The following is a 27698-nucleotide window of genomic DNA, read 5'->3' on the forward strand; positions in this document are numbered from 1 at the left end:
ATGCCAAAGACCGACGAAACTATAAAGGTAGGAAGCAGAGGGAAGCACAACGCTACTTCACAAAGCATCTTAAATATTATAGATGCCACAAGCAATTAACAACTGTCTTTTCTTTGTAATCTTTTCAGGAGGTAAAAAGCAGGCTGACATTGTGTTTTTGCTGGATGGCTCCATCAATCTGGGGAGAGATAACTTCCAAGAAGTTCTTCAGTTTGTCTACTCTGTGGTGGATGCCATTTATAGAGATGGTGACTCTATCCAGGTAGGACTGGCCCAGTACAACTCAGATGTCACCGATGAGTTTTTCCTCAAGGACTACTCCACCAAACCTCAGATTTTAGATGCCATCAACAAAGTCATCTACAAAGGCGGCCGCGTGGCCAACACTGGCACAGCTATTAGGCATATCCAGGCAAACCACTTTGTGAAAGAGGCCGGCAGCCGAATCGACCAGAGGGTGCCCCAGATCGCCTTCATCGTCACGGGTGGGAAGTCCTCAGATGACGGGCCGAGCGCCTCCTCAGAAATCGCCCAGAAAGGCGTCAAGGTATTCGCAGTTGGCGTGAAGAACATCGACCTGAAGGAAGTCAGCAGGCTGGCCAGCGAGAGTGCTACGAGTTTCAGAGCGTCCACAGCCCAGGAGCTGTCTGAGCTGAATGAGCAGGTCCTGGTTACGCTGGAGGCTGCTATGGAGGAGAAATTGTGCCTGGGACCAACAGATGTTATGAGAGGTAAGAGTGATCATTTCATAATGTGCTCAGGTCATTCCTGAAGGTGGCTTTTAATATCCGATGTGTTTTGGCGGACTGTATTGCCTATAGCCTGAGGCACAGCATGGGCTCAGACCTCCTCCATGAGTGTGGTGGTAGGCTGAAAACCTTTGGTACAAGACGTGCCTGTTGGTGTGCTTCAGCACATGTATGGCTGGTGTGCCATCACTGCAGAGGTACCATCATGGTGGAATGATTTCTGATATGACAATTAGGCACTGAGTCATTGGCCTCCTACCACCACACTGGAGTGGCTCCTTTATTTAGCTGCCTTTGGACTAAGTCTCACTACCTTCCTCCCCAGATGCACAGGGACACAATGCCAGTTTCATGTTGGCACACCAACTGATTTAGTGCTAAAGCCAAAAGCGATGGTCCTTGTTTTGCCCACTGTGGTTATAACAAGCCAATTGAACTTCTTGGCTGTTCAGTCCCTGGCATGCTGGAAATCAGTATTTCTCTTGCTGGATCATCCAGGGTGCCCACTTGACCTCGTGACAAGTATATAAGAAAACGCTAGGGCATGAGTGGTTGTAGTTTAAGGTAAAATTGCCTTAAGAAGGAATCCCATGCTTTGGCTACTTCAGAAGCCAAGCGAGGGGAATTGGGGTGAGTAAGCGAGCTGGTATTGCTGTCGGACCAGACTCCCAGCAGCTGGTTTAACTTACTACAGCACAGCCAGTCCTACTCCCAGCACAATTAACTGCAGCTCAGCTCTCTGGCTTTTGAGCGGAGGCGTCTCCCAAACCTCTGGAGAAGCTGAAGGAGAGCCACAGCATCCCTGAGCTGAGCAGCAGCTCCACCCGAGATAAAAAACTGAATGCAGGGAAAAGTGAACCTGAACTACTGCTGGTGGTAAGTGTGAGTGCTTCCCGAGTTCAGCGCCAGTGTGATTAACACCAAAGAAAACTCAAACATCTCCCTCTAAGAAAGCCTGTGTAGGCACAGGAGATGTTAAATCCAGACAAAAGGCCCCCCGCATCCTGATTTCCCTGTGCTCCAGACCAATGGGCAGCTCGATGGCTGCAGGGTGGCTCCAAGCCCATGCTAAATATTCCTGCAGAAATGCAGACCGTGCATCACTTTGTTAGCTCAGGCTGAGCAACTTCAGTGCCTCTTTCTGCCCTAATTCCCAGCTATCCCATATAATCCTAGCTACCTCTTTCAGGGACTTGAGATCTGTCACCTGGTTGTCACCTCCCTCAAAATCCCCATGACTGGAGGATGGTCACCTCAAGCACAGGCAGAAGGTTCATGCAGGCTGTGCAAGCACTGACGGGTTTTCACACAGTGGAGGGAATGGAGCAGTCTTGGCTGCCTAAGAAAAATGCAAATGTCTGTTGGACTTGATTTAGTCAACTCCTCCCAGCGCTAAGCAACAATTGCACAGGAGAAAAATCTAGAATTAATAGAATGCAGGTTTTCCAAGGTTATCATTGCTATGATGAAAAGTAGTAGAAGGCATTTGTGTATCAAATGGTAGCAGTTCTTGACATAGAGTGTCTTCTCTAGTGATTAACAGAATAATTAGGAAAGTCATTACTTGAAAAGCAGTTGTACTGTTCAGCAGTGACACTCTCCTCTCTTTTTGCATTTCCCTTTCAGATTGTGACTTAGATGTGATACTTGGCTTTGATGTCACCGATGTTGGGCCCGGCCAAAATATATTCAGTTCCCAGAGAGGTCTGGAGTCCAGAGTCGAGTCCGTGCTGAACAGAATAACACAGATGCAGAAGATCAGCTGCACTGGCAACCAGGCGCCCAACGTCAGGGTAGCCATCATGGCCCAGGCTCGGGGCGGACCCGTGGAGGGACTGGACTTCTCAGAGTACCAGCCTGAGCTCTTCGAGAAGTTTCAGGGCATGCGCTCCCGAGGGCCCTATTTCCTCACGGCAGATACTCTGAGGTCCTACTTGAAAAAATTCAGATCCGCGTCCCCCAGCAGCACCAAGGTAAGTCAAAACCAAGGCCACTGGGATGGTGTTGGCCAGGCAAGCTGATTTCTGATGTATTTTAGGTGGTAAAGCAATTGTAAATCAATAATAATTTAAAAACCCATGAAATACATTTATTCATTATAAATGTGGTCACTTAAGCCCGACATGTTTCCTGCGCTCTCCCTGCATTGTCAGGGTCCTGTCCTGACAAGTGGTGAGCATCGCTGCAGCCAGTATCCATGAGCACTGCTTGGCTGCAAACTACTGCTTCCCAGGTATTTCCCTGTTTGTGCTTTAGCAACAAACACCTGGCACAAAAACGCAAAGCTTCACATCCTGGAGAGGATGCAGCAATTGCCCATCTCCTCCCAGACCGAGTGTCCCTTCAGGTTGTACATTGATTGTGTTTCATACTTGAAACTTGGGTCCTGACAGAAATTTGTTTCTCTTCCAGGTCATAATCCATTTTACTGATGGTGCAGATGACTCAATAGATCAGCTGGAGGCTGCTTCATCTGCTTTGCATACAGAAGGTAACTTTTTTACTCTTCAAGGCAGTGATTACAGCCCATGTTAACATGTGGCACATTTTACCTCCATTTCTCACCAAGCCACCAGCTTTTGATAGTAATGAATTTGGATTTCATGATTTCACATGCACTTGCTGTCCTTCGTTGCCTTCCTGTGATAATTAGTCGCCTGCTGGCACCTGAGCTGCGGGTAGCTTGCACTGAATGTGCTTGAAGTTGATTGTTCTTGATTGAATAATCTCTGTTTGCAATCAAAGAGATGGATAATGACCCATCCTTACAGGGGAGGGTGTACAGGTTCTGCAGAGCATCTCACCCCATCACACAGCCCCTTCTGCTTCCCCCCCATATCTCAGGTGTCAACGCTCTCATCTTCATTGGGCTGGACCGAGTGAGCAATTTTGACAGAGTGATGAAGCTGGAGTTTGGTCGTGGGTTCACCTACAACAGACCACTCAGAGTTAATCTGCTGGACTTGGATTTCGAGCTGGCAGAGCAGCTCGTAAGTAACTTGGCACAGGCAGCACTGCCTTGTAATGCTGGAGGAAAGCCGATGGCTGGATCTCCTGCGGGGCTGAACCGCGGCTGAATTACACCCTCTTGGCTCTGGTTCTCTCCCCTCCCTACCTCACGTCAGCTCTTTTTACAGATGCCACAGCAAATAAGGTTAAGAGCAGATGATGGTGCTGTCTGGTCTCGTACCACTTCTGGAGAAGTCCTGCTCCAGCTGAGGCGACAGTGCATGGGATTAGGTCGAATGGGATGGGATAAGATGCCATCAAAAGCTGCCGTGCTAAAAAGCCTGCCCTCTGCCTATATTTATACTGCTGGTTTTTTTAACCTTATGGGTAATGCACTGTCATGCCTTGTCAGTGCTAAATCTCTTGCAGAAGCACTGCTTTCTAGGTTTCTTTCCCTGAGTTGACACACTGCCTGTATTTCAGACATGCTTTTAACAGATGGAGGAGTTATCCTTTCTTCTTCATAGATTTACTTCCCTCTCAAGTTCATTCAGATAATGAGCTATCAGCCTCGGTGTGTCCACATCCTCCCGACTTCACATCTGCTACCAACATTGCTGAGCTCCTTTTCCAGTATATTTAATAAGATTGGGCTTAACCACTGATCCCTGTCGTAACCTCGCTGGGCCCTTCTCCACAAATCAAAGGGCAACCGCTTGGGAGCAAACCTTGGGTTTTGGGATAAGGGCTAGTCTACAGCCCATCCCCAAGTAATTGGGTTGCCTAGGAAAATCCTTTCAAAATGTAAATGTGCAAAGCTCGCAGGAAACGTTTGCAGCCAGCAATGTACTTGAATGTACTTGGCAAAGAAGATGATTTATAGTTTTTTTCAAAGAAAGTGATTATTTTATTCCTTCTGTTGGATGATGCAAAACCAAGCTGTGATTTCTCTGAATCCATATCTTTTTTTTTCTTTTTCTTTTCCTTCTTTTGCTGTGTGCTCACAATGTTTCTCAGCCTGCGGGCTGTGAGCTACTCGTTGCAATGACTTTCTCATGGCCTATTCCACATCCTGGATGTGTTTCTTTAGAGATGAGATTGCCCTCAGTGACAGCGCTCTGGGGACTGATCTATTAAATGCCCTCTGAATTCTGCCCCATGCAGTTCCCATTTAAACCCTTGCCTCTATGCCCAAAAGATAACATTGCCTGCTGCTTCTTAACTATGCAACCTAACCAGTCTGCCAACACACACCTCCTCCACCTGCTCCCGTGGGTGTTTCAAGGCAGAGAGACCCTAAAGAGCTGCCAGCCCGACGTTATGCCTGGCACAGGAGCGATTGCACAGACGCGAGGGCTTGCAGGAGTTATGGCGCTGGGGCTCTGCCAGCTCTCTAACACCTTCCCGTTGTGCCACGTGTGTCTTGCTGCAGGACAACATCGCAGAGAGGACATGCTGCAAGGTGCCATGCAAGTGCTCGGGGCAGAGAGGGGACAGAGGTGTGCCAGGCCCCATAGGACCAAAGGTAGGTCCCTTCGCCTGTGGATGAAGGGTCCCTGTGCAAGGTCAGTGTCCACCATGGTGGTGATGGGAGGTGATGTGCAGGCTGCTCACACTGCGATGGGTCATGCTAACGGGGAGGTCATCCCCACTTATCCCCATTTTAAAACTGGCCCTGGGCGACACGCAGCAGTTAGAGCTGCTCTTCTTCCCTTTCCTCACAGCCTCTGTGTAAAACAACCAAGAGGGCAGGGATGAGTGGCTGGAAGGAGGAGGTGAAGTGTCTTGTGAAACGATTTAGGGGTGTCAAAGGGAGGCTTTTTTTCTCATTAACTTGTTTACACAGATGACCGAGCTGCTTTGTGCAAATCTAGGGAAATCTTGAACATCAGTTTAGAGGGAGATCACAGAACTATGAAAGAAATGCAAAATCCTCTCTGTCTTCTAGGGTGCCACAGGTGATCTTGGCTATGGAGGTTATCCTGGTGATGAAGGAGGACCGGTGAGTGATTGCCCCTGCTCTGCATGGTAATGCTTAGATAAGGGACCTCACTACAGTGAAGTACTTGGAGGCTTTTTCACTAAATATTTTCTGCTGGGTATGTGGGTGTGAATCAGATGAGAGAGCAAGCAGAACTTTGTGTTTCCCCCATGTGAAGGCCCGAGTCATGAGGCCCAGCTGCTCCTGGGAGAAGGTCAGTAGGAAGCTCCTTGAGAGCTGAAGAAGGCATGATGGGCGGAATAACTCACGTTCTTTGATATGACCCAGCTCTGTGCAATTCCTGTAAGGCAGGTGGGAATGTTTGCAGCTGGTCCCAAACACCTGTGAGCAGCATAGGGTGACTATGAACACACTAAAAGCTCCAACTTCATTAAAGGTGCAGCCTATGCCAAAGTTATCCATACAAAATGCAGCTGAAAGGTTTGAATTAGTCCAAGAATGGGACCCAGCAGGGGTGTTTCTATCCATCAGTGACAGACAACATGAATCCCATGACTTCTTACTAGCACTGTTTCATCCAAACTCTTACTTCATGAATCCCACGTCACCCCTGGAATAAACAACTCCCCACACATCACGCCCAGGAGGTGAAGCCGAGGCCAAGGGGCTGGTGGTGCTCATCGCTTTTCCAATAGCACAGGCAGGGGCCAAATGCTGCTGTCAGTTATTGCACGCGATGCAATGTTTTCCTGGAGCGTTAAGGTCAAGATGGGATTACCCATCCCTGCAGAGCTCTGAGGGTTTCATCTTGTCATTTTATTCTTGAAGAAGTTTTATAAAGCTCTTTCATAGCTGAGAGTTTGGGAAGGATGTTTCTCAGTGATGAAGACTTGAAGTCGGTCTCTACGTGAGGAAGGTTGTAGGGAGATGGGGTAGCAGGGTGTTGACCTTTCAAAACTTGATACTCTCTTTGCTCCTGTGCTTCCAAACCACCTCCTGCGCTTACAGATGCATGCAGATAGCTGAAGAAACATGCTTAGCAGGCAAACCCTGACCATTGCATTTTCCCCTCCATGCAACAGGGCGAACGTGGACCACCAGGTGTGAACGGGACACAGGGTTTCCAGGGATGCCCTGGGCACAGAGGAACCAAGGTATGTGTGGAAGGAGCCTGCACAGAGCAGACCTAGAGTCCAGTTGCTGGGAGTCCACTGGGGGCAACCCCTGCTGCCTTAGGATGTCATGCAACAGCCACCAAGTCCACTCGAGTGGTGACATCCACTTGGCCAAGCACCAAGGCTTTCAGCAGGTGTCATGGCTTTAGTGTTGCTATGAAGAGCAAAAGGGCAGCCCAGTGACCCAGGCGCAATCTGCAGACAAGGCTGATTTATTTTCTGCAGCCTTGCTCTAGGGGCAAGATGTGAGAAGAGTTGAATTTGTTCTTAACACCAAGCAGTGGCATGTGCGTGTCTTGGCCCCAGGGCTGGGACATGTGTGGATGGAAATCTGTGGGGACAAGGCTGAAAAGTGAGCCATGGCTGCTGTTTTAAAGAACCTTGAGCAAATTCTTCAAAAAAGGAGTCACGCCACCAGCCAGAAAAGGTGATGAAATGTATGATATTTATGGGAAATATTCAGCGATATTCAGGGGATATTTCCTACCATTTGCTCTGACCAACTGAATCCTCTGGCAGGGAGCACAGCAGTGCATGAACCAAGCCCATTAGCTGCAGCTGAGTTACTGAACCTCTTTAAAAAGCTGTCCAGCTTTGGACAAAGGCACCGAAACTGCCTCTGGGTTCATATAAAAGAGGGTGCAGGGAGAGAAGGAAGTCAATGGAGAAAGAGTTGTGGTTAAGAAGTAAGCTATTTTTTTGGATCAGCTGGATAAACCCCACGATGCACATATTTTATCTTGGCATGAGTGTTGAGGAGGCAGCTGAAGAAGATTGGCATAAGGCAAACAATGGACTGTCGAACCCTGGTGCAGCAAGCCCTGGCTGTCCTTCCCCAGTCCTGGCTCTGGGTCTGCCACCAAGGACAGACACACACACCCCCCCCCACCACCCCCCCCACTGCTTCCCACGGTGATGAACTGGGCAAAAGCAGAGTAACTCCCTTTTCTGATCTCTTTAGGGTTCTCGGGGATTCCCAGGAGAAAAGGTATGGAACTATTTCCTCATGTCACGGTGCTGAGCGTGAGCATATAGACACATCTATATGTGGTATGCCCCCTCCTCGTTCCCCTTTCCCTTGGTGAGCATTTGCCCTTCGCCTCTCTTCCACAGGGTGAACTGGGAGAAATGGGTCTGGATGGCATTGATGGAGAAGAGGTCAGTCATTTTAATTGTTTTTATAATGAGATGCTTCAGTGAAGCACCTGCGAAACACCTTGAAAGCAGCAAATATTCTAAAATATTTTTCTTTCTTAGGGAGACAAGGGCTTGCCTGGCTCCTCTGGAGAGAAGGGATACTCTGGCAGGAGGGTAGGCTTTTATCCGATTTATGATGGGGCTAAAGAATGGTGAAAAGGTGGATTTGATTCAGGGGAGGGTGAGAAGCCACCACGCTCCCCTTGGGGCTGAGGGGCCAGGCAGAGCTGGGTGGCAGCAAAGGTGCTTTCGGCAGGCAAGGGCTGCTCTCACTAACTCTCCGTCTCTTCCTGCAGGGTGATAAGGGAATTAAAGGCGAACGAGGAGAACGAGGTGACCGTGGGCTCCGCGGAGACCCGGTAAATATTGCTAAGGCATCTTCTTGATTTCCCACTCACTTTCCACCAGTCCTGGAGGTCATTAGCATGCACTCAGGCTTACTAAATGCTGCTTGGTAGTGGCAGGTCCAGCAACTCGGAGATGACGTGTGGGAAACACACGCCTCTTGATACCAACTTGTCAATCACTGCTTCATTATATTAAAATTCCCCTTCCTCTTTTTTTGTCAATAGTATTATTTTTCAGTTGAAAAGCTGTGTCTGTCTGAAAACACCAATAATACGTTATCTAATTCAGTCAAAAAAAACCCCAGAAAAAAACCCAAACTTGGTTCTGCACTCTAGCAAAGCAGTTTATGATGTCTGACTTTCATGTCCCACTTGCACAGATGTTTCTCATTGCTCTGTTGCTTTCAGGGAGATTCAGGAGCTGATAATACTCAACGGGGATCCAGAGGCCCAAAGGGTGAAATTGGACCAATGGTAAAGTTTCTGTGCTGTCTTCTGTTGTTTTTTTGGTTTTTTTTTTACAATAAGATGGGACAGAGAAAGTAAGAAAAAAGGATGCTGCCAAAAAGGTGCAGGTTTCTTAAACTCATTGTGCCTTGTCAGATGGAGTATTTTTCCACTAGAAAATGTTGTTGGTTTGCACCCAAAACCTTCTCTGGGAAGAAGTGAGTTTAATGTTTTGTGTGAAAAGTGCTTTTTAAAAAATGTACTATTTTATAGTGCCTTTTGGGATACTGTCACTGAAAATAACTTTGTACTTGGAAATTAACATCATATGTTCTTGTGGGTCGTATACAAAAGCAGAGGACTGTTTAGATTATATCAAGTCTGAGTTTCCCGATTAACCTGAAAACCTTTGGAAAAAAAAAGCCCACACATTTCTGAAAATTTTAAACCCCATTTGTTTTCATATCAGCTCAGAATAAATATGTGTCTTAAAATGTCTGATGGCATTTCCCAAAGAATGGGAATGTCAGCTTGTGCTAGCTCAGAAACTTGATGGAAAGTCTCCGTGAGTTGTTAGAAGAGTTTCCACCGATGCAGGAATATCAAGGAACTCGTGTGAGAGCATGACAGGACCCCTTTTTTGAGAACGGAACCTATTTTCCCAGAGCCTGCTCATGTCAGGGTTCTCACTTGAATTTTGCTTTTCCCTCAGGGAGAGCCAGGACTGGTGGGGCTGGATGGCCAAGACGGTGGAGTTGGAAGGAAGGTGAGCTGCCAGACCCGCAGTCAGCGGGGGCTGAGCTTAGATTGACAATGACTTTTCCCCTCTTGCCTTCCCATGTATCTTGTTTCTTAAGTGCCAGGAGTTCAACCTAAAAAACTCCAACCAACCCCCTCAAAAAACTCAAAAGGACAATACCTGGTGGTTTCCTGGCTTGCTGTATAGCCTTTAAAGGTCTAATCCCCAAATTATTTACATGCAAGTAACTTGGTGCTTAGATCAGTGGAGTTACACCTGATTCACTCTGGTATATGCATCTGCATTTGGCTGCTGGTTTTTGAAAGGCAAAAACCAAACTGGAGCTGGAGTAGCTGGGATGCCTGGGGATACACTCCCTGCTGCTCTGCTGCTGTCTGTCCCTCGGGACACGTGGCCCAGGGTTTGTGGCATGCTCCTGCACATGGGAGGGAGCAACTCACCTATGTGGTAGAGGGTTGGGAGAAGTGAGGAAGGAGGAAACGTGCCAAAATTTTATTGAGAGAGCTGGCCATATGGATTTCTTCTCTCCCTCTCTCCTCAGTAGTTTAAGCTATTCAAGCATAATTTTGGACTAAAAGAAGTGGTGATACATGGATCTAACAGCAACAGAAAACGTGTGCTTACATATTTGAGTAACAAGTCTCATAATTTCTCTATTCACAGGGTATGACAGGACGAAGGGGACAGATAGGAATTAAGGTAAGTGGTGAGGGGAACACCCCTGGGGCTCCTGCCACGCCACCGGCCAGGCAGCCACAGCATCCAGAGGGATGTGCCAAGAGAGAGACATGCAGGGCTTTGCTTCTTCCTCTCTTCTTCTTCTTCTCCTCCGAATTTCCTTCCTTCTCCTCAGGCTCATCTCCCTGTATGCTCCTTTCTGGACTCTGTGCAAAATCAGGCCGTCCACCATGCCTGGAGCTTCCCATCCTCTGCAGCGTTCCCTGGTCAGATGCTTCATCTCCGTGTGCCGCTGGGGCAGTGTAAACAGGGCCAAAGCATAAAGGAGCTTGATGCCCATTGACTGGAGAAAGAAAATTACCGTCACTTCTGTGCTTATTCTTGCTATACCATACTTCTGGGGAAAAAACCAAACCCACCAACACCAAACAAACTGTTCTCTGCTCTTTATGCAGTTGTAAATGCCCTGAGATCTCTTTTCCCTCCCCCATAGTGTTGACCATGTCCCCCATGCTAACCTGCATTGTCTTGTTTTGCACTTCAAGGGTACCAAGGGCTCGGTCGGTCAGCCAGGGCCAGCTGGAGAACAAGGCATGAGAGGGCCACAGGTCAGTGAGCTTACAGCAAAGTCAGTGTCTTACCTCATGATGCTGTTGTTTTATTTCATCACAGCCACTTCTTCAGAGTCCAGCAGTGAGGACTGTTGGGATTGGGTATTTTGGGTGTGCTGTGGCTTGGCTGTCCTGCCCTGGGACATTCAAGTTTGCCATTGGTATTCACACCACCAAGGTGTGATGTGTTTGAAACTCATCGTTCAGGCACTGTAGCATTTGCTTTCTCTTGCCTTCTTGTGTAGCACTGGTGTGTTTCTGCTCATGTGTGTTGACACAGTCTCTCTTTTCCCCCTGCACAGGGTCCACCCGGCCAGATTGGCACACCAGGCATAAGAGGAGAGCAGGGCATTCCTGGACCCAGGGTAAAACCTCTGCTGCTTCTCAGCCACTGCCCCAACTATGCTCAGCAAGAGCATCTCACTGAGTTAATAAGATGCAGCTGATGTGTCTTTCCATTCTGCCCCTCTAGGGCTCCAACTCTGTTTCATTCTCTTACAACACAGTCTTCCAGTATGATTCTCCTCTCAACTTATGCTAAAGATTTCTTGATCAAGAGTTACAGAAAAGAAAGAGTTAAAAGCAGCCGCAAAGGGCTTTTGGCCCATCATGGTTTGCAATCTTAATTAAAGAACATCCCTGAGAGACTGGCAGGGCATCCTCCAAGATGTTTCAACCTCTGAAGCCTGAGCATGACCATGTTACATGCTTGCTGGGCCCCTCCCCGTGCAGTTATTCTCCCTCCTGCTTTACACCCCAGCCAGATTTGTGGCCATAAAGCCAGACGCATCTTCCATTTCCCCATCCTGAGAAGGACTTTGCCCTTCCTGCTTACCCCTGTCCTGGGGGGGGTCTCCAGGGACAATTTAAGTTGCTGTTGACATGTGCATTGAACTGAGCTGGTCCTTCAGCTCTTCCTGACCATGAATTAGACTTCTGAATTTCCTAAGGTGCTTTGAGAAGACCAGCCCGATTTCTAGGCAACCCAATCCTCTAGTTTCTGGCACCTAGTTTTCTTGACACATTGCAAACATGCCTCTCCTGTTTCTATTCCAGGCTGGTAGTGGATCACCAGGAACCCCAGGAGAGCGGGGCAGGATTGGTCCCATGGGGCGAAAGGTATGTCTTCAACAAGCATTGGGCATCAGCAACAAAAAGAGCCATGAAAAGCTTCTGGATAGGAGTGAGCTTAAAAAAATACTCGAGATGAATCTCTTGGAGCAAAGTCAGCTTGTTTTCACTGGCTTGCATGGTGTGGAGTAGAGCAAGGTCTGTGCTCTGGTGGTTTTATTAGGCTCCCATTTCATTGGACAGAGAGGCAAAATTAATTGAGTAACCGAGATTCCCAAGTGATTTTCCAGGGCAGATGCTCAGCCACTGTCCACATGGGAAGGTGGTTGTGCTGGATCTCTCCATGCCCTCTGTATGGTTTTCTCTCTCCAGATTCACACATGCTGGTTCATTTCCATGGCTCCTCCACCATCCGTTTGCACTGGCAAAATCCTCACAGCTTGGGAACTTTTATTTTTCCGGCAATTATAAAAAGCAAGCACCATCCTGTGGTAGGAGCTGGCTGGTTTCCCATGTCCCATTGCTCAGCTTTCCTGAAACCACTAAAGGTCCCGCTAAAGAACAAGCATTTTGTAGCATTGCTGGTTGTGTAGGTCCAGTCATGAGACCTTTCTGCTGCAAGGACCACTGCAGGCTGGTTTATATAAAGAAACCAGTGCTGATGGGGTGGGAACGGCTCAGAGTTGCCTGGGGTTTCAGCACACGCTTTAACAGATGCTCCTGTTTGCAGGGTGAGCCTGGAAACCCCGGATCCAAAGGGCCAAATGGACAGCAGGGCCCACGAGGAGAGATGGTAAGCGTGGCCATGTGCTCACACCTTTAAGGACACTGGGCTGAACCTTCTCCTGTGGCAAACGGGCCACAGCCCTTTGCAGCAGACTGTTTAGCTCCCCTATGGATTTTGCATCCTCCGTAGTACAATATGAGAGAGGGAAATCAGTTTTATGTATTCAGCTGGTACGAGCATAGTTGGTAATGGTAATTCCTTCAATAAGATGAATCATACTCACTTGAAAAGTGACTCATTTCACGAGGCATGAGTAGACACCCTCAGCTGACCCCATGTGTGAGTCCAAAGTAACCTATAAAAAGGATGTATGGACTAAGTGAGCACTTCTGTGGGGCCTGATTCTCATTACTCTGTATAATGAGGAGCCAAGTGAGGAAAAAATGGGTTGCACAAAGCAAGGGAGAACAAGCTTGGGTCAGACAAAGCTATAAGTACACGCCTAGCATTGACTGACCTCCTAACCTGCTCCCTGTTGCTAACTCCCACCTGGGTTTTACACATTATATGTGTATACTGAGCAGGTTTTAATTCAGATTTGTAGTTTTGGCACCACTTTTTTGTGCTTTAATTTCTTGCAATAATTTCATCCATAAAAGGAATTCTCACAGACCTGTGGCATCAGTGGGTTCTACGGATGCCACCGGATCTAGTGAGGTTTAAGTTGTTCACATATGACCGCATACTAATGACTTTGGCTTTCCAATTTTAGGGTGATGATGGACGAGATGGAATTGGTGGCCCAGGTCCTAAAGGCAGAAAGGTAGGTGTATGCGCAGCATGCCCATCAACCGACATGAGGTACCGAGGGCAAGGAAGTAGCCAAGGTCTCCAGTGCAGATGGCAAGGGCAGAGCCTAGGTGAAGTCAGATACGTACACGGACAAAAATCAGCCCAATGTGTACTCTGGTGAGAAAATCAGGCAAGACTCTTCAGACCTTCCCCCTCTGCCTTTGTCTTGGTTTTGGCTACGTAAATCAGCCGCTCCAAGGAGGAAGCAGGACGTTTTTGTACCATTTAGCCAGAGAGCCCCATCAGTGTCTGTGGGACTTCGAAAAGGATGCACCAGCATCTCTGACATCTCCTCTGCAGTTGAAATTAGCCTTAAAGGAGAAACCAGACCTGAAAAAGAGTGGCTATTTGCTTTTTATTAATCATATAAGGAACAAAATTACAAAATTAATTTACAGCCTCTCTCTCTTCTCCTTCCATTGTCTCATTCCTTCAGTTGTGACAGATCTGCCTGCAAAATCAGGTTCACTTTCTAAACCATACTGAAATAAACTTCTATATTGTTTCAGGGAGAACGTGGCTTCATAGGCTACCCCGGGCCCAAGGTATGGTGCAGCCCATGAGCTATGCATTCATTTTCCAAACAGCGTAGGTGTTGCCTATGGTCCTGTGCAGATATAGAGCTAATGTTTATGTTTTCCCCCACCAGGGTGGACCTGGTGACCGCGGTGGTGCTGGAGGTCCTGGCCCTAAAGGAAACAGAGGCCGCAGAGTAAGTTGGACCATGACACAATTTTTCCCTGCTGCATGAATGGCCTGAAAGATGTACACATCTTTTCCCCCCAAGTGTTGACCCATGCTCTTTGGAGTCCTCCTACACATGTTCATGGAGAGGACTTCTCTGTGCACGCTCTCTCTCTCTCTCTAGGGAAATGCAGGAGGTCCTGGGACACCTGGTCAGAAAGGAGAGGTTGGATACCCCGGACCATCTGTAAGTGTTCATTGTATTACTGGCTTCTCGCCTTGAGAGACTCCTGATTGCTTCTCTGAGAAATGTGGTGGTCCCTGTTAGTGCCAGGGGTTGAAAAATGGGCCCATCACCATCTCCTGCTGATTTAAAGTTGGGAAAATTCCTTTTTATTTGCCTTGAATGTGTCTCTTTAAATTCCTAACTAGCTGTTTATCACTGATAAATATTTACCTGTCATCAAACTGCAATGTACAGCAGAAGGAAAAAAATCAAGAGACAGGCTCTTATCAGGCACTAGAATTTCCCCACAGCAATATGACACTTAAAGCTCCTTCTAGGAAGTTCTCAGCTCTTTATCATTTATCATCCCACACAGAATTTGGTCCATGACCAAATCTGACTGGCACAGAACACCCTAGAAAGGCCAAGGAGACTCGGTTTGCTTTGCACATGAACCTAGAGCATCCTAACTGTCCCTTCTGGGTCTGGCTTCAGCTAGGTTTACTCCTCCCATGGAAAAACATTTCCTCCTGTTGTTGGAAACACAACTGAAACCAGGCAGGTTTTCCCTTGGCTTCTGCATGACCTGTGGTTAAATAATTATTCCAGGTGGGTTCATGGGGCACCCTGAAAATACATACTGCACTCAATTTGTCTTTATTTTTTAAACAGGGACTTAAAGGTGATAAAGGAGAATCCAGAGATGTAAGTGTGGCATGATTTGTCTCTTGTTTTCAAATACTCTTTTGTTGGCTGTGTCACATATCTCTTTTTTTCACTTTCTCTTTTATTTTTTTAAAGCAATGTGCGCTTGTGCGGAACATCAAAGACAAATGCCGTGAGTACATCAGTGCTTTGCTAATTCCCTGTCTCTACCCTTATATGCCCATCGTGTTACAAATGGCACTAACCAAACTGCCTTTTTTTCCCCCATTTTTTCCCCAGCTTGCTGCTACGGTAAGTCACCTTCAGTCCTTTAAACCCCAGTGTGACTGTGTGCAAGAATTGTTGCTCTCCCCACATATGTGGGTAGGAACTATTTACCCCTGCCAAGGACATGGTCCTGGCTCCCTGACAACTATCTGGGGTACGATTTGTTCCCAACACACATTTCTGGCAGGTCCCAAGGAGTGCCCTGTCTTTCCGACTGAGCTGGCCTTCGCTATTGACACCTCCTCAGGCGTCGTGAGGGATGTTTTCAACAGGATGAAGCAAACTGTGCTCAGAGTGGTCAACAACTTAACCATCGCTGAGAGCAACTGTCCTCGGGGTGCCCGGGTGGCTCTGGTCACCTACAACAACGAGGTCACCACAGAGATCCGCTTTGCTGATGCCAGGAAGAAATCAAGCCTCCTCCAGCAGATCCAAAACTTCCAGGCAACCCTGACCACGAAGCCACGCAGCCTGGAGACTGCCATGTCCTTTGTGGCCAGGAATACCTTCAAGCGTGCCCGAAGCGGTTTCCTTATGAGGAAGGTGGCTGTCTTTTTCAGCAACGGGGACACGAGAGCCTCCTCGCAGCTCAACGACGCTGTGCTGAAACTCTACGATGCTGGGGTCATGCCCGTGTTCCTCACCAGCAGGCCAGACCCGGTTCTCACCAGAGCTCTGGAGGTTGGGGTCATTCACCCTTTCATTTTCTGCTTGTGGCCTCAGCTGGTTTGCTGGGAGATGGATGGCAGCTGCTCCCACAGGCAGCAGTTGGCTTCCACATGCCTTTCAAATGCTTAACACTGAGAAGAAGTTGCTGGCCAAACTCATCCAGCATATCCATTAGGAAAGAAGTGGATGCTGTGAAATGCTAGTGAGGTTATGACAAGTCGTTGTTTTCCCAGGACAATGGCTTCAGGGTGCCAGGTGTGGTACGAAACAGAAGACAAGACAGGGTCCCACCGTGAGAAAGGTCTGACAGAAAGGTTAAGGGTGGGAAGGTGGAAGTGCATTAGCTTTGTTGGCAGAGGGAGAGTGGATGTACAAAGATTCAATAGCAATAAAAAAAGCCCCTGACGCGTATGCTGAGCACTGGTTCAAGCTCTTGACCCTTTTCTTGGAGTTTATGTCTCTAAACTAGTCCCACTAACTAATGTTGGGGGCATTAGGCTCCTCCAAATAGGATCCACCAAAAGCAGCGTGCTGAGTAGAGACTCTCTTAGAGTTGTGGATTGCCCCCCCCCTACTCTGAGCTGAAAATAACAGCATTACTAACACCATATTTTTCTGTTTGCCTCTAACCAGATCAACAACACAGCGGTTGGACACGCAATTGTTCTTCCAACCAGCGGCAGTCAGCTGAACGAAACTATCCGGAGGCTCTTGACTTGTCACATTTGTCTGGGTAAAGCATCCAATTTCTACTCTAAACAGTGCCAAATCCTTCTGGTCACGCAGCAGTCAGTTGTCAGTGGTGCAGAAGGGGAGGCCAGTTGGGAGTCAGCCCTTTTGCTGCTAAAGACAAGGGATTCATGTTCTTAGGTTGAGCAGAAAACACTGACATTGTGAATGAGGCTTGCTGGGCGTTCTCCTCTTCGTAAAGAGAAGCTGTTTTCTTGGCTGGTTCCCACTTTTACAGCCCAAATACCGGTAACTAAACACTCTGAAATATGGCCTTCTGCCATTTATGACAGAGCGCTTCAGGGATCCCTTTCAACAAAGGAGTGTGTAAAAATACTAAATGCATAACTAAATGTGTTGTGGGATGAAATGAATTTGGTATCATGTAATGGAGCAGTGAACGTCCATGGCGTGATACTATTTCATATGACACAAGATTAGGTGAAACCTAATGTATTTCTTCCCTAGATGTGTGTGACCCTGATCTCACCTGTGGCCTTGGTAGTCAGAGACCTGTATTCAGAGACAGAAGGGCAGCCCCAACAGATGTAGACACTGACATAGCCTTCATCATGGACAGCTCAGAGTCCACCACCCCTCTGCAGTTCAGTGAGATGAAGAAGTACATTTCCTACCTCGTCAGTAACCTGGAAATCAGCTCTGAGCCAAAAGTATCTCAGCACCACGCGAGAGTGGCAGTTCTCCAGCAAGCTCCTTATGAATACGAAACCAACTCAAGCTTCCCACCAGTAAAAACTGAGTTTTCACTAACTGATTATGGATCCAAACAGAAGATCATTAATTACCTTCACAACCAAATGACCCAGCTCCACGGCACAAGGGCTACGGGAAGTGCCATTGAACACACAATAGCTCATATTTTTGAAAGTGCACCAAACCCTCGGGATCTAAAAGTCATAGTTTTGATGATAACTGGAAAAGTGAATAAACAAGAACTTGAGAACCTGCAGAAGGTTGTTACCAATGCAAAATGCAAAGGGTACTTCTTTGTTGTTTTGGGCATTGGTAGGAAGGTGAATGCCAAGAATATCTATAGCTTAGCTAGTGAGCCAAATGATGTGTTCTTCAAATTGGTTGATAAACCAGGAGAGCTTCATGAAGAGCCCTTGCTACGCTTTGGGAGACTGCTGCCATCCTTTATCAGAAGTAAGTATAACATCCTGCAGCCAAAGCGTTATGGAAGGGACAACATTTGACCTCAGAGGGGTTAATCTGCCAGGTTTGGTCTACCTGCCTGTTGGCTGGGTGGGCTGTAACTTGACCACCTCTTTGGGTAGTGGGGCACCCTGAAGTCAGGCTCTTTTTATACATTCTGTACATTTTGGTCTGTTTGTTGCTGCTTGTAGGTCCACCTAGTTGAATATATCTGTGCTATGTTCACTTCAGTCTCTCCATCCCATCCCATGCAGTCTGCTGATCTGCCAAGTAGAGTTTTCACTTCTGTCTGGTTTGACTTGGTCTCCATGGATTCACCTGTGGGATCTGACTTAATCCTGCCTGGCTTACCGGTCACATCAGCAACGTCTCCCATAAGGGCTCTTGCTGGGACTCTTGGTCCTCTGTAGCCCAACAGCCTGCTAGCACCCCCGTGAGCTCTCTTAACACCCAGCAACCTTTCTTCCCAGTTTCAGCATCTAGCAGGCATTTGGATGGCTCAGGCTGAGCTCTGGAGTTGCTGTATGCAGATTTAAGGACCAGATGAAGAGGATTCTTTGCTCAGGGATAAATAATACTGTTGCATTTGGGATGTGCAGGTTGTGCCTAGAAAATTTGCATCTCAGTTTAGCAAGACCTCAGGCTGGATCTCCATCTAGCTAGAGCCAGCTGCCAGAGATCCTAAACGGACCTGGCCAGCAAGGACAAGAAACGGGCTTTTTCTAGGAAAGCTTGCTTTATAAAAAAAGTGTTGAAAATCAGTCTACTAGGCTAATAAACCACTGATTCAGGAATGTCTTGCGCTAAGTAGGAAGCTAACATGAGTACATCTTTCCCTGGAAATAAATGTTTAGGTTTTCCTCAGTTGCTTTTTCCATTACCACTTACAGGGGTCCTGGAAACTTCTAACTCTTGAAAAGATATTAACCATGTGTTTGGAAGTGCCTTGTTATAAGCAAGCTGTTTACATGTGACAGAGTAAGACATACAGCCCTCTGGTATCTTGTAGTTACTGCTCTCATGTTTGTAAATTGGAATAAGAAGTCTCCCAGCCCGGGATGCTGCAGTAACCACAGCAAACATCAAGAGATATTCTGTAGCTTTTTTTAGAGCAAACAAGAAGATGAGAGGTGGTGGTGTTTTTTTTTTAATCAAAAAGAAATATATGTAATGTACTGTTGGTAGGTAATCACCATCCTCAGCACGTGTTTAATGCCAGGGTCTGTCTCTCTCTAGGCGACTTTGCTTTCCACCTGTCTCCAGAGATAAAGAAACAGTGCGAGTGGTTCCAGAGCAACCAGCAAGCCAAGAATCAGAGCCCCGGGCACACCGGACACAAAGCAGTGTAAGTAGCAGTTTGTCTGCAACAGAATGAGCTTTGCTAACAGCCTGTCTAGGAAAGAAGCCTTCACTTCCCAGTCCCTTTTTGGAAAGAGAAAGAAAAAGCAACTTCGATGCTAACAACCAGGGTTATCAGTATTTCACTAGCTCCTTTAGTGCTGTGTCAAAAGAGCAACGGATATATCTGCTAGAGAGGGGCAGAAAAGTTCACATGTAATTTTAAATTTGGGTTCAATTTCATATGTATATGTGTATAAAGAATATGAAGGAGATACATGCTACTGTCATCATGCAGGTCAGAAAATCCAGAAATTACTGTTAATTTGGGGTTTTCCACTCAACAGACTTTTCAGAGGCTGGGCTGCCCTGGACTATCTGATATTCAGAATCCCATCATAGAATATAACCTAATATTTTCTGAACAGAAGGTAAAGTTGTGTCACCAGGACTCATGCGTTGCTGGCATGGAGCTGTCCTAGCTTTAGAAGATTGAGCCCCATGAAATCAGGCATGCTACAAACCTGTCTGCTGAATTCACTCTTTAAGTGTGTAAAGCTGATGTATAGACAGATTTGTGCACCCCAAGGGACAGGCAATGCTCTGCAGCACTTCTCACTGCTTGGCTGTGGGCATATCTAAAGCTGACAAAGAACATTGACCTCTGGGGTGTTCTTGCCCATGGCTTCTACATCAACTCCCCTCCACTTCCAAAATTCTGCTTATATAGGGGGAAAAAAGCCATAACAGCTGCTTTTCCTTTGACAGGTATGTGGCACCCAATGTGACCATAAGCCAGACCCTCAGTGCCAGCACCACAGTCACTGCGAGCACCAAGCCTGTTGCAAGCACTAGTGCCCAAGCCAGGACCACCACTGCCAGCACCACAGCCCAGACCAGAGCCACCAACCAGACCACATCCAGCACCGTGGTCCAGCTGAACACCACCACGCAGAGCACAGCAAGCATCACTGCCCATGCCAAAGCCACCAGCCGCACCACCGCGAACACCACGGCTAGCGGGGCAGGCGGCAGGAGAAGACAAGGTAGTACGTGAAAGGCTTTCCCCCATGTGAGCAGTGCCATGTTTGACACGCTTTCCCCATGCTTGTCTGTACCACAGTGGGTTGTGGCTTTTCTTCCTCCCTGAGAGGACTATTCCTATGGGAAATGTCACTAAGAGGCCAAATTTCTTGCTTGCACAAAACAAGTTTTTAGGGCAAAACTGGAAGTCTGCACTGAGGGTTTAAAGCTTTGTTGACTTGTGTGGACAACGATGCGTAAAACCGGGTGGGGGACACCTGTGTATAAAATACACAAATACAAGCAGGATGTAACATGGGACAATTCATCATCTACTGCCAGTAGCACAGTGACAGAGCACTTCTCTTTCTAGCGTGGCCCATTTGCTTTCTATGTTTTCCTTGTAGCATGGTTACCCCTTGGCTAAGTTTTGCTACTTATGGTGATTCATACAATGGCATTGTCTGAATTCTCCATCAACTAATATAAATAGTTCATCACTGAATCAGTGTGGAGACCTATCTGGGAATGCTAAAGCTCTTTCATGTGAGCACAGTTCATGTAAAGGAGTTTTCCCACATGTTCTTGCAAGGGGGTGCAGGCAGAAGGTGAACAAGTAATAAAGAACATGTGTCAAAGCACAGGGACGCTTAACCAGTGAACGAATGCATGACCCTATGTAAATAATAAATAAAAAGCGATAAATAGAAGCAGTCAGCTTTTGCAAGGTTAATGCTTTAATCAGCTTGTGGGAACAAACATTTCTTGGTGTTTCTTGCTCCACTGTTTCTTCCAAGCAGCATTTATAAAGGTCTCATCCAATACTCTGCCATAGCCAGAAAACCTTTCCCTAATAGCTTCTTTGACCTTTCTAAGATTATGTTCGATATTAAGCAGGTTTTGCTTGAAGATCTTCAGCAGTTCAATGAATCCATTGCACCCTAGAGAAGGATCTGACCGGAGATGTTTGCAGTAGTTGGGAAGGTTGTGTTGGGAATCACATTTCAGGCTGAGTAAACCTCATTAAAAAAAATTGCTTTGCTTTGCTAAATTGCAGCAGATTATTAAAAATAAATAAACCACTTGGTAAATCATCTAGACTCTGGAAAAAAAAAAAAAGCCTCCCTGCAATGTGCTGGGTTGGGTGTCTAAAACAGCAAAGTCATAACCTGGTTTGTACATGCCACAGCTGGCTGGAGGCAAATTTATTTGCTGTGGACTGCGAGGGAGATCCTGCAGCACTGAGACATTTTTTCCTTGAGACCTTTCCTCTTCCAGTCCTTGCTTAATGTTTCTTCCAATTTTGTGTTGCAGCAAAGACCCACGACATCCAGATCACAGATGTCACTGAGAACAGTGCCAGGCTGCGCTGGGCCAGCCCCGAGCCACACAACGCCTACACTTTTGATATCACCGTCACCTTAGCGCATGACCAGTCTCTCGTGCAGAAGCAGAACATGACTGGCACTGAGCACACCATCCGAGGACTCAGAAGTGGGCAGAAATACGTTGTCGTCATTACCGGCTACCAGAAATCCCAACCCAAAGTAACCTACACAGGGACATTCACCACAAGTAAGTACCTCTTGATGAAAATACATAAACATTTATTTCTTCATAAAGCAGACACAAAGAACTGGGGAAAAAAAAACACGTGTAAGGGACAGATCATCAGTTGGTGTCAACAGTACCAGCCTTGGCAATGCTCAGCTGTGTCACTGCATGTCTGGCATCCTCCAGACCAGCAGCAGGACCCGGTTATGAAACACTGAAATGTGTTTCTTTGAAAAAAGCAAGTTGACACCTCAGTGGTGTTAAATTGACACAGATTGTGGGAGAATTAGAGCAGTCCCAGAGGGGGGGTTATTTTATTGTGCATGCAGGAGCCTTTGCACAATGGATCGTGGTGGGGTCCGGCCAGCATTGCTGTAATTAATGGTAAGAGTCAAACTGGATTAACAGAGTAAATTGAGTCCAGCCTGGTGGCAAAATAAGTAAGACAAGCTTCTCCGATGGCCATTTCCATAGCACCTATCTGGTTTGCATATTATATTATCCAAAAAAACCCACAAATAAGAGATTAAACAAAGGGTTTAGTCCTTTGGAGATCCAAGCTCCATGTGTACAGATCACATGTAAACCTCACCAAACCCTTTGGCATAGCCAAGAGTTGCTGTGTAAGAGAGCCAATTTTTTAAATATAGTTTGGCGTAGAGGTGACTTGGCTTGGCAGTGTGTAGAAGAAGTTTGTGCTGGTCCTGCCAGTGCTGCATTTGGCTGCTTCTGGCACTTTGGAGCCAATTTCAGTGCCCATGGAGAGCCTTCCCATTGGCTTCAGCGGGTTTGGATCGGGTCTGAAGTCTCTTACCTTTAGAAGCAATAAACATGCCCACAAAAATGTTGAGAAAAGACATCAATGTGTAGAAGTAATATTTGCATGCGCCGAGTTGGAGCTCTCGATGCCCACGGAAGCTGCATTTCCCATAGAGTAAATCCTGAATGGGAACAAACCGGGTAGGCACTGGTGACACCATGTTTATCCACAAGCTGTGACCTGGACACTGTGTAGGACTGCTCCCTGTCTCCCTTACCCACACCCATATCCTCCACCAGAGAAAAGCAAATCCAACCCTTCCTGTGGCTGCAGCCCCCTCCAGCCCCATGGAAAATGAGCCATGGGTTGCCCTGAGAAGGGGCTTGACAATAGGGTGCAGTCATGCAGAGCGTGATGCAGTATGCGCCATGTTCTCCTCTCCATCACAAGGGATTGCCTCCCCCAGTGACAGTCCTCAACAACACAGTTCCTAGAGTGATGTGAGGCTGAGATGGGAGGAGTGCGGTCGAAGAGAGGCATGCGATGCACAGACAGGCCTTAAAGGCTGCAGGGGAACAAAGGATGATCCATCCCTGCCCAGTCGCATGCTGTGGGGTGAGTGAGGGCCACCCAAAGCAGTCACATGGGGCCCTGAGGATGCTCCTTTGCAGTCACCCCCAAGGATGAGCCTGACTGCGCAGCAGAGCTGCCGGCTGGGGAGAGCCAGGCAAACCCATCCCGGCACAGCTGGGCGGTTGTGGATTACTCATCCTGTCAGCTGCCTTCAATAAACATTTCTGAAATGTATGTGCTAGGGTAAACAGACCCAGACCTGACTCCTGCAACTTGTGTGTCTCCCTCATGCTGGTGATGGGGCCAGTGAGTTTGTTTATGACTGCTGCCGCAGATCCCCTTCCCCTTGGCTGACCCCCTCTTTCTTCTCCCCAGAGACCCTGGCACAGCCCAAGGTGTCCCTGGCCAACATGATGCTCAACACCGAGCCGCTAGAAGGGCCCAACAGTGGTGAGTATGGGTGACGGTGAGAGTGCTGAGCTGGGGGCTCTGCCTAGACCCCCATCAAGAGCCTGGCCATTTGCACTGAGCTTCACTTTGCCTGTTCCTAAACCCATTCCTTCTCTGAGCTGTGCTGGGACCGAAAGATCTGCGAGTCATTTCCTTTGCAGAGCCAACAGATCGTGACCCTGATGACATCCTTGGCCATGTGGGTCTCAGCCCTGTATTGGGGTCTCTGCCCCATACTGGATCCAGAGTCCCCTGAAGTTGCTGTGATCTTCATGGGGGATTCAAAACAGGTCCTGTTTCCATTGCAAGGATGGGAGATGAGCCAGGGCCCAGGCGCTGGTTGCTGTCTAGGGAGACGCTGTGCCCCATGGCCTCCCTGGCAGGCATAGATGCAGGTGTGGATGCAGAACTTTGCCTGATACTTGCTTGCTCCCTCTCTCCCCATCTGGGGCAAAGGCACAACTCTCAACAAGGGCTTGACCAAAAGCCAAGGACTGCAGGGGAGTTAGTGTCAAACATTTCCATAGATGTGGCTAATTGGTGGCCTCCCTCCAGTTTCACCCATCTGCCCATCCCCTATTTCTCTGCCACCAGTGGTGTATGTAGTAAACCTCTCAATGAGCAAGCTGTCAGCCCCTACGTTGTTGTTAATCTCATCAACCTCTGTTAATAATCCATAATCACTGTAGCTGTTAATATGCCATCTCATTGCTTTTGTTGACATCAAGCTCATTATATCAGTGCCATTAGACTCAGTTGTACTGTAAATGCCAGGTGGCAACCCTTTCTCCAAGGGTCTGCAAGGGCTTTCAACCTTCATAAAGCAGCACAACACCCTCACAGGCACCAGCTATGGATCTGGCATCCAGAGCTCATCCCTCTATCATCACTCCCATGTTTTGCTTTAAGCATTTCGCTTGCACTGTGGCTCATTTTCTTCCTGAGGTGATGTAAGAGCATGGGGAGATGCTGCTGCTCAGTGCGTTCAGCCAACAAGAGTTGCAAAGCTACTGCTGGGGTCTGGCTGCTCACGTTGAAAGGGATGAGCACAGACCTCATGCCTGGCTGGTGGTACCACCCTGGCCGTGCAGGACCATCTCATTGCTGCCTTGCTGCATGTCCCATCATCCCACACTTCCTATGTGTTCCCACTCATTTGGTCCCTCTCCCTGACACTGACATCCCCTCTGAAGCCTTCACCTGGCTTGTCCCCACCAGGTGACATGCATCCCCTATGGCTTTGTTTAACCCCTTGTATGCCACCCCTTTGGAAACAAGGTGTGCAGGCTTGCGTAGGTCTGCCCGAAGGAAAATGGATGTGCTGTGTGCTCACTCTGCGCTTCAACGCAGACCTCGCAATCTCAGCTACTCTTGTTGACCCACTTGTAGCAAATGTTTCTGCCCGAGGATTCATGGCAGCCAGCAATTTGGGGGAAACATTCCCCAAGGATGCTAATCTGAAGTTTTTCAACAGGACTAAAGAGGTTAAACAGGGCAGGGGATTTGGGATGGGTTGTTTAGCTGAGTCTTCTCTGGTTCTCTGTGCAGCGGGAGAGACCCATCTGTAAATCTTCGGACAGACCTCCAAGGAAGCCCCAGATTTTGCCCTCCTTATATAGGCAAAGCAGCTGCTAGCAGGGATGGCCTATCCTTGCTAATAAAAGCTCTGGGATTTGGACCTAAATTATCATTTCTGGGCAGGAAACGAACATATGTTTAAATTCTCATCCAGCCTTAAAGTCTACCAGGTGTGGCTTGCCTTTAGAGATAGAATAAATACACTTAAGGATTAAAAGTTGCTGCCAACACAAATGGCTTTGAAAATAGACTGGGGAAGCTGTGTGAGGGCCTGATCCGGCGTGCACCAGCAGGGAGTAAGGGGCTCCCACCACCATGGTCCAGGGACTTGGGGCTTGGATGCATGATGAAATCAAGAGTGGGAAGAGGGAAGCTGGAGGCTGGGGAAGATTTGCATTCAGCAAGAGAAATCACACCATAAGGAAATGCCACCAGTCCTGTACCGGGCTTTTTTTTTTTCTTTTCAATCTCTGTGCTTTTTCAGCTTTTAACGCTTTCAGATTCACTTAACCTTTGCACCTTTTGACATGCAGATTGGCCAGACCCTTGCTTGCTGGACTTTGACATGGGCATGCAGTGCAAGGACTATCAGATTGTGTGGTTCTTTGACTACAAAAACAAGATCTGCAGCCAGGGTTGGTATGGTGGCTGCGGTGGTAATGCCAATAGATTTGAGGCCGAAGCTGAGTGCATTAGCAAATGCTTAAAACCATGTAAGTACCACATGGGGATTAATCCTTTTGTATTTTGTCATATTGTCAAATAATGTTTGGATTGGTGAGAATGCATCATTTAAAATCCAAACCCACGCACTTTTTCCTCCAGCAGCAGCTGAGAAAGCCATGCAGCAGCCACCCCTTGAGAAAAAATTATCATCAGGTAACACCCAAACCCAATAATAATAATAATAATCACAAATCAAAGCAAATCCATTATTTCACCTTGACCATTTCATAGCATGCATCCAAGCTTGTCCAATACAAGATCACCAGTAGTATAGACTTGGTTTTCATTTACTCCTTGACATGACCATGCCCTACCATCTGCTTTGCATGAGCAAGTCACCTTGCATGCATGTTGTCACATCAGGACATACTGTGTTTGCACAACCTGAGTGCAAACCACAGCTATATGGCAAAGCCACGCACTGGATTTCATGAGAGGTGTGGGTTGCTGAACGGGAGTGTGGCACGGTCCCAAAGCAGTTTCTCTTATCATTGCATGACTAACCAATGCCACCGCTCAGCGGTGTGCCTTTTATGAGATACAACGAATTGCAAATGTTTCATTGCCTGTAACCAAAACACTTGATGGAAAATAACTCCACGAGGCTCAGGTCTTGCGTGCAGATGTTTTCGTTTTGCACCAGGAGATAAAAATCAAAGTTGAGGGAGGAGCCCACAGGAAAATGGCAATGACGTCCTCTTCTCAAGGACTTTCTGTGATTAACGGGTTGTGTTTGCAAACCTCTTCGAGACCGGGAAAGGAAGTAGAGCCTTGCAATCACCTGTGTTAGTTCAGCAAGGGGTTGAGATGAGAACCTGGCTGCAGCAAAGCCGTGCTACCATAGCAGCCTGCCCCTTCTCGTGGTGTTTCAGGGCACTTTGCAGAGATGGGAGGGAAACTTAGGAGTGAGCTGTGGTACCTAATTGCAGGGCTTTAATTCTCACAGTGTCGTAACAGGGTTTGAAAAGGCAAATTAAGGATGCCTCCCACCCATTTGATTTCCTCAGGTCTGTTTTAGGCTACTTAAATCAGACTTGGGAATTTTTGTCACTGGTGGTGGTGCAGCCCAAGTCCAGCTGTGGGTGCCCCTGCAGGCAAGCGAGGAGGAGGTCACCACCAGCCATGGAGATGCCTGGGGCAGCAGTTGCTTGCAAAAAGAAGATTGCAAGGTGCTTCTGGGCTGCAAACTGGCATCATGGACAAAGACCCACTGGTTGCAGTTTGAGGACTTTTCAGCCAGGGGAAGCAGCCTGTGGCTTGTGCAGAAACCTGTAGCTTCAATCTAGAGCAGGGTTTCATCCTCACAGAGCAAGAAAGCCTCCCTGATGTGCTTTTCTTGAGGGTGTGTGTTTCTGCTAGCCCCATCCCATAGACCAGCCCCTTCTGATCATCGTCACATGCCTTGATGATGTTTCCAGCAACTGCGGTTCAGGCTAAAGTGATATTTCATGAACTTGGCGCCGTTCTGCCCTGGGCAGATAGTCAAGAAAAGCAACTGAGGGGCCCTGGAAGGACGCTCACGTCTCTGCCCGCCCTGCTCTATTCACCACTTTATTCTCTTTTCATTTTCTGCAAAACCAGAGCTTGACTCCACCATGGAAAAAGAGACATGGGAGGTTCGTGTGCAGATCAGCTTTTAAAACTCTGGGCATTGGGTCGGGCTCTCGGTTCAGCCCATAGCAGGTACCGCAGCCAGGTGCAGCACTGAGGAATGAATTAGTCTCTCAAACCTAAGGGCTCTTTGGGTGCAAAAATGTGCACCAGACCCAAACCA

At 47.6% G+C, this 27698-nt stretch overlaps 2 protein-coding genes across 10 annotated transcripts in view; one reads left to right on the forward strand and one right to left on the reverse strand.

The window, feature by feature from the left end:
• The window catches only part of COL6A3 (collagen type VI alpha 3 chain), a 63292-nt gene that overhangs the window by 31872 nt on the left and 3722 nt on the right, over positions 1 to 27698 (forward strand). For 4 of the 8 annotated variants that reach the window (XM_037397288.1, XM_037397281.1, XM_037397286.1 and 1 more), the window contains 34 exons: positions 129 to 731; positions 2376 to 2722; positions 3162 to 3240; positions 3594 to 3739; positions 5131 to 5223; positions 5647 to 5700; positions 6723 to 6794; positions 7777 to 7803; positions 7929 to 7973; positions 8073 to 8126; positions 8309 to 8371; positions 8768 to 8833; positions 9519 to 9572; positions 10230 to 10265; positions 10790 to 10852; positions 11158 to 11220; positions 11912 to 11974; positions 12657 to 12719; positions 13426 to 13476; positions 14015 to 14050; positions 14155 to 14217; positions 14374 to 14436; positions 15088 to 15120; positions 15217 to 15253; positions 15361 to 15372; positions 15536 to 16029; positions 16651 to 16750; positions 17215 to 17913; positions 19159 to 19267; positions 20029 to 20306; positions 21598 to 21858; positions 23546 to 23620; positions 25732 to 25911; positions 26024 to 26077. In XM_037397288.1, coding sequence (XP_037253185.1) covers positions 129 to 731; positions 2376 to 2722; positions 3162 to 3240; positions 3594 to 3739; positions 5131 to 5223; positions 5647 to 5700; positions 6723 to 6794; positions 7777 to 7803; positions 7929 to 7973; positions 8073 to 8126; positions 8309 to 8371; positions 8768 to 8833; positions 9519 to 9572; positions 10230 to 10265; positions 10790 to 10852; positions 11158 to 11220; positions 11912 to 11974; positions 12657 to 12719; positions 13426 to 13476; positions 14015 to 14050; positions 14155 to 14217; positions 14374 to 14436; positions 15088 to 15120; positions 15217 to 15253; positions 15361 to 15372; positions 15536 to 16029; positions 16651 to 16750; positions 17215 to 17913; positions 19159 to 19267; positions 20029 to 20306; positions 21598 to 21858; positions 23546 to 23620; positions 25732 to 25911; positions 26024 to 26077 — 4536 coding nt within the window. The remainder of the gene's footprint in view (positions 1 to 128; positions 732 to 2375; positions 2723 to 3161; positions 3241 to 3593; positions 3740 to 5130; positions 5224 to 5646; positions 5701 to 6722; positions 6795 to 7776; positions 7804 to 7928; positions 7974 to 8072; positions 8127 to 8308; positions 8372 to 8767; positions 8834 to 9518; positions 9573 to 10229; positions 10266 to 10789; positions 10853 to 11157; positions 11221 to 11911; positions 11975 to 12656; positions 12720 to 13425; positions 13477 to 14014; positions 14051 to 14154; positions 14218 to 14373; positions 14437 to 15087; positions 15121 to 15216; positions 15254 to 15360; positions 15373 to 15535; positions 16030 to 16650; positions 16751 to 17214; positions 17914 to 19158; positions 19268 to 20028; positions 20307 to 21597; positions 21859 to 23545; positions 23621 to 25731; positions 25912 to 26023; positions 26078 to 27698) is intronic. The other 4 variants (XM_037397282.1, XM_037397283.1, XM_037397284.1 and 1 more) reach the window with 4 other exon arrangements.
• Positions 21874 to 27698, reverse strand: part of LOC119152260 — a 36713-nt gene continuing 30888 nt past the window's right edge. For both annotated transcript variants that reach the window (XM_037397291.1, XM_037397290.1), the window contains one exon: positions 21874 to 22778. The gene's annotated coding sequence lies outside the window, so the exon portion shown is untranslated. The remainder of the gene's footprint in view (positions 22779 to 27698) is intronic.

The sequence above is a fragment of the Falco rusticolus genome, chromosome 8, assembly GCF_015220075.1.
Source record: "Falco rusticolus isolate bFalRus1 chromosome 8, bFalRus1.pri, whole genome shotgun sequence".
NCBI classification, from domain to species: Eukaryota; Metazoa; Chordata; class Aves; order Falconiformes; family Falconidae; genus Falco; species Falco rusticolus.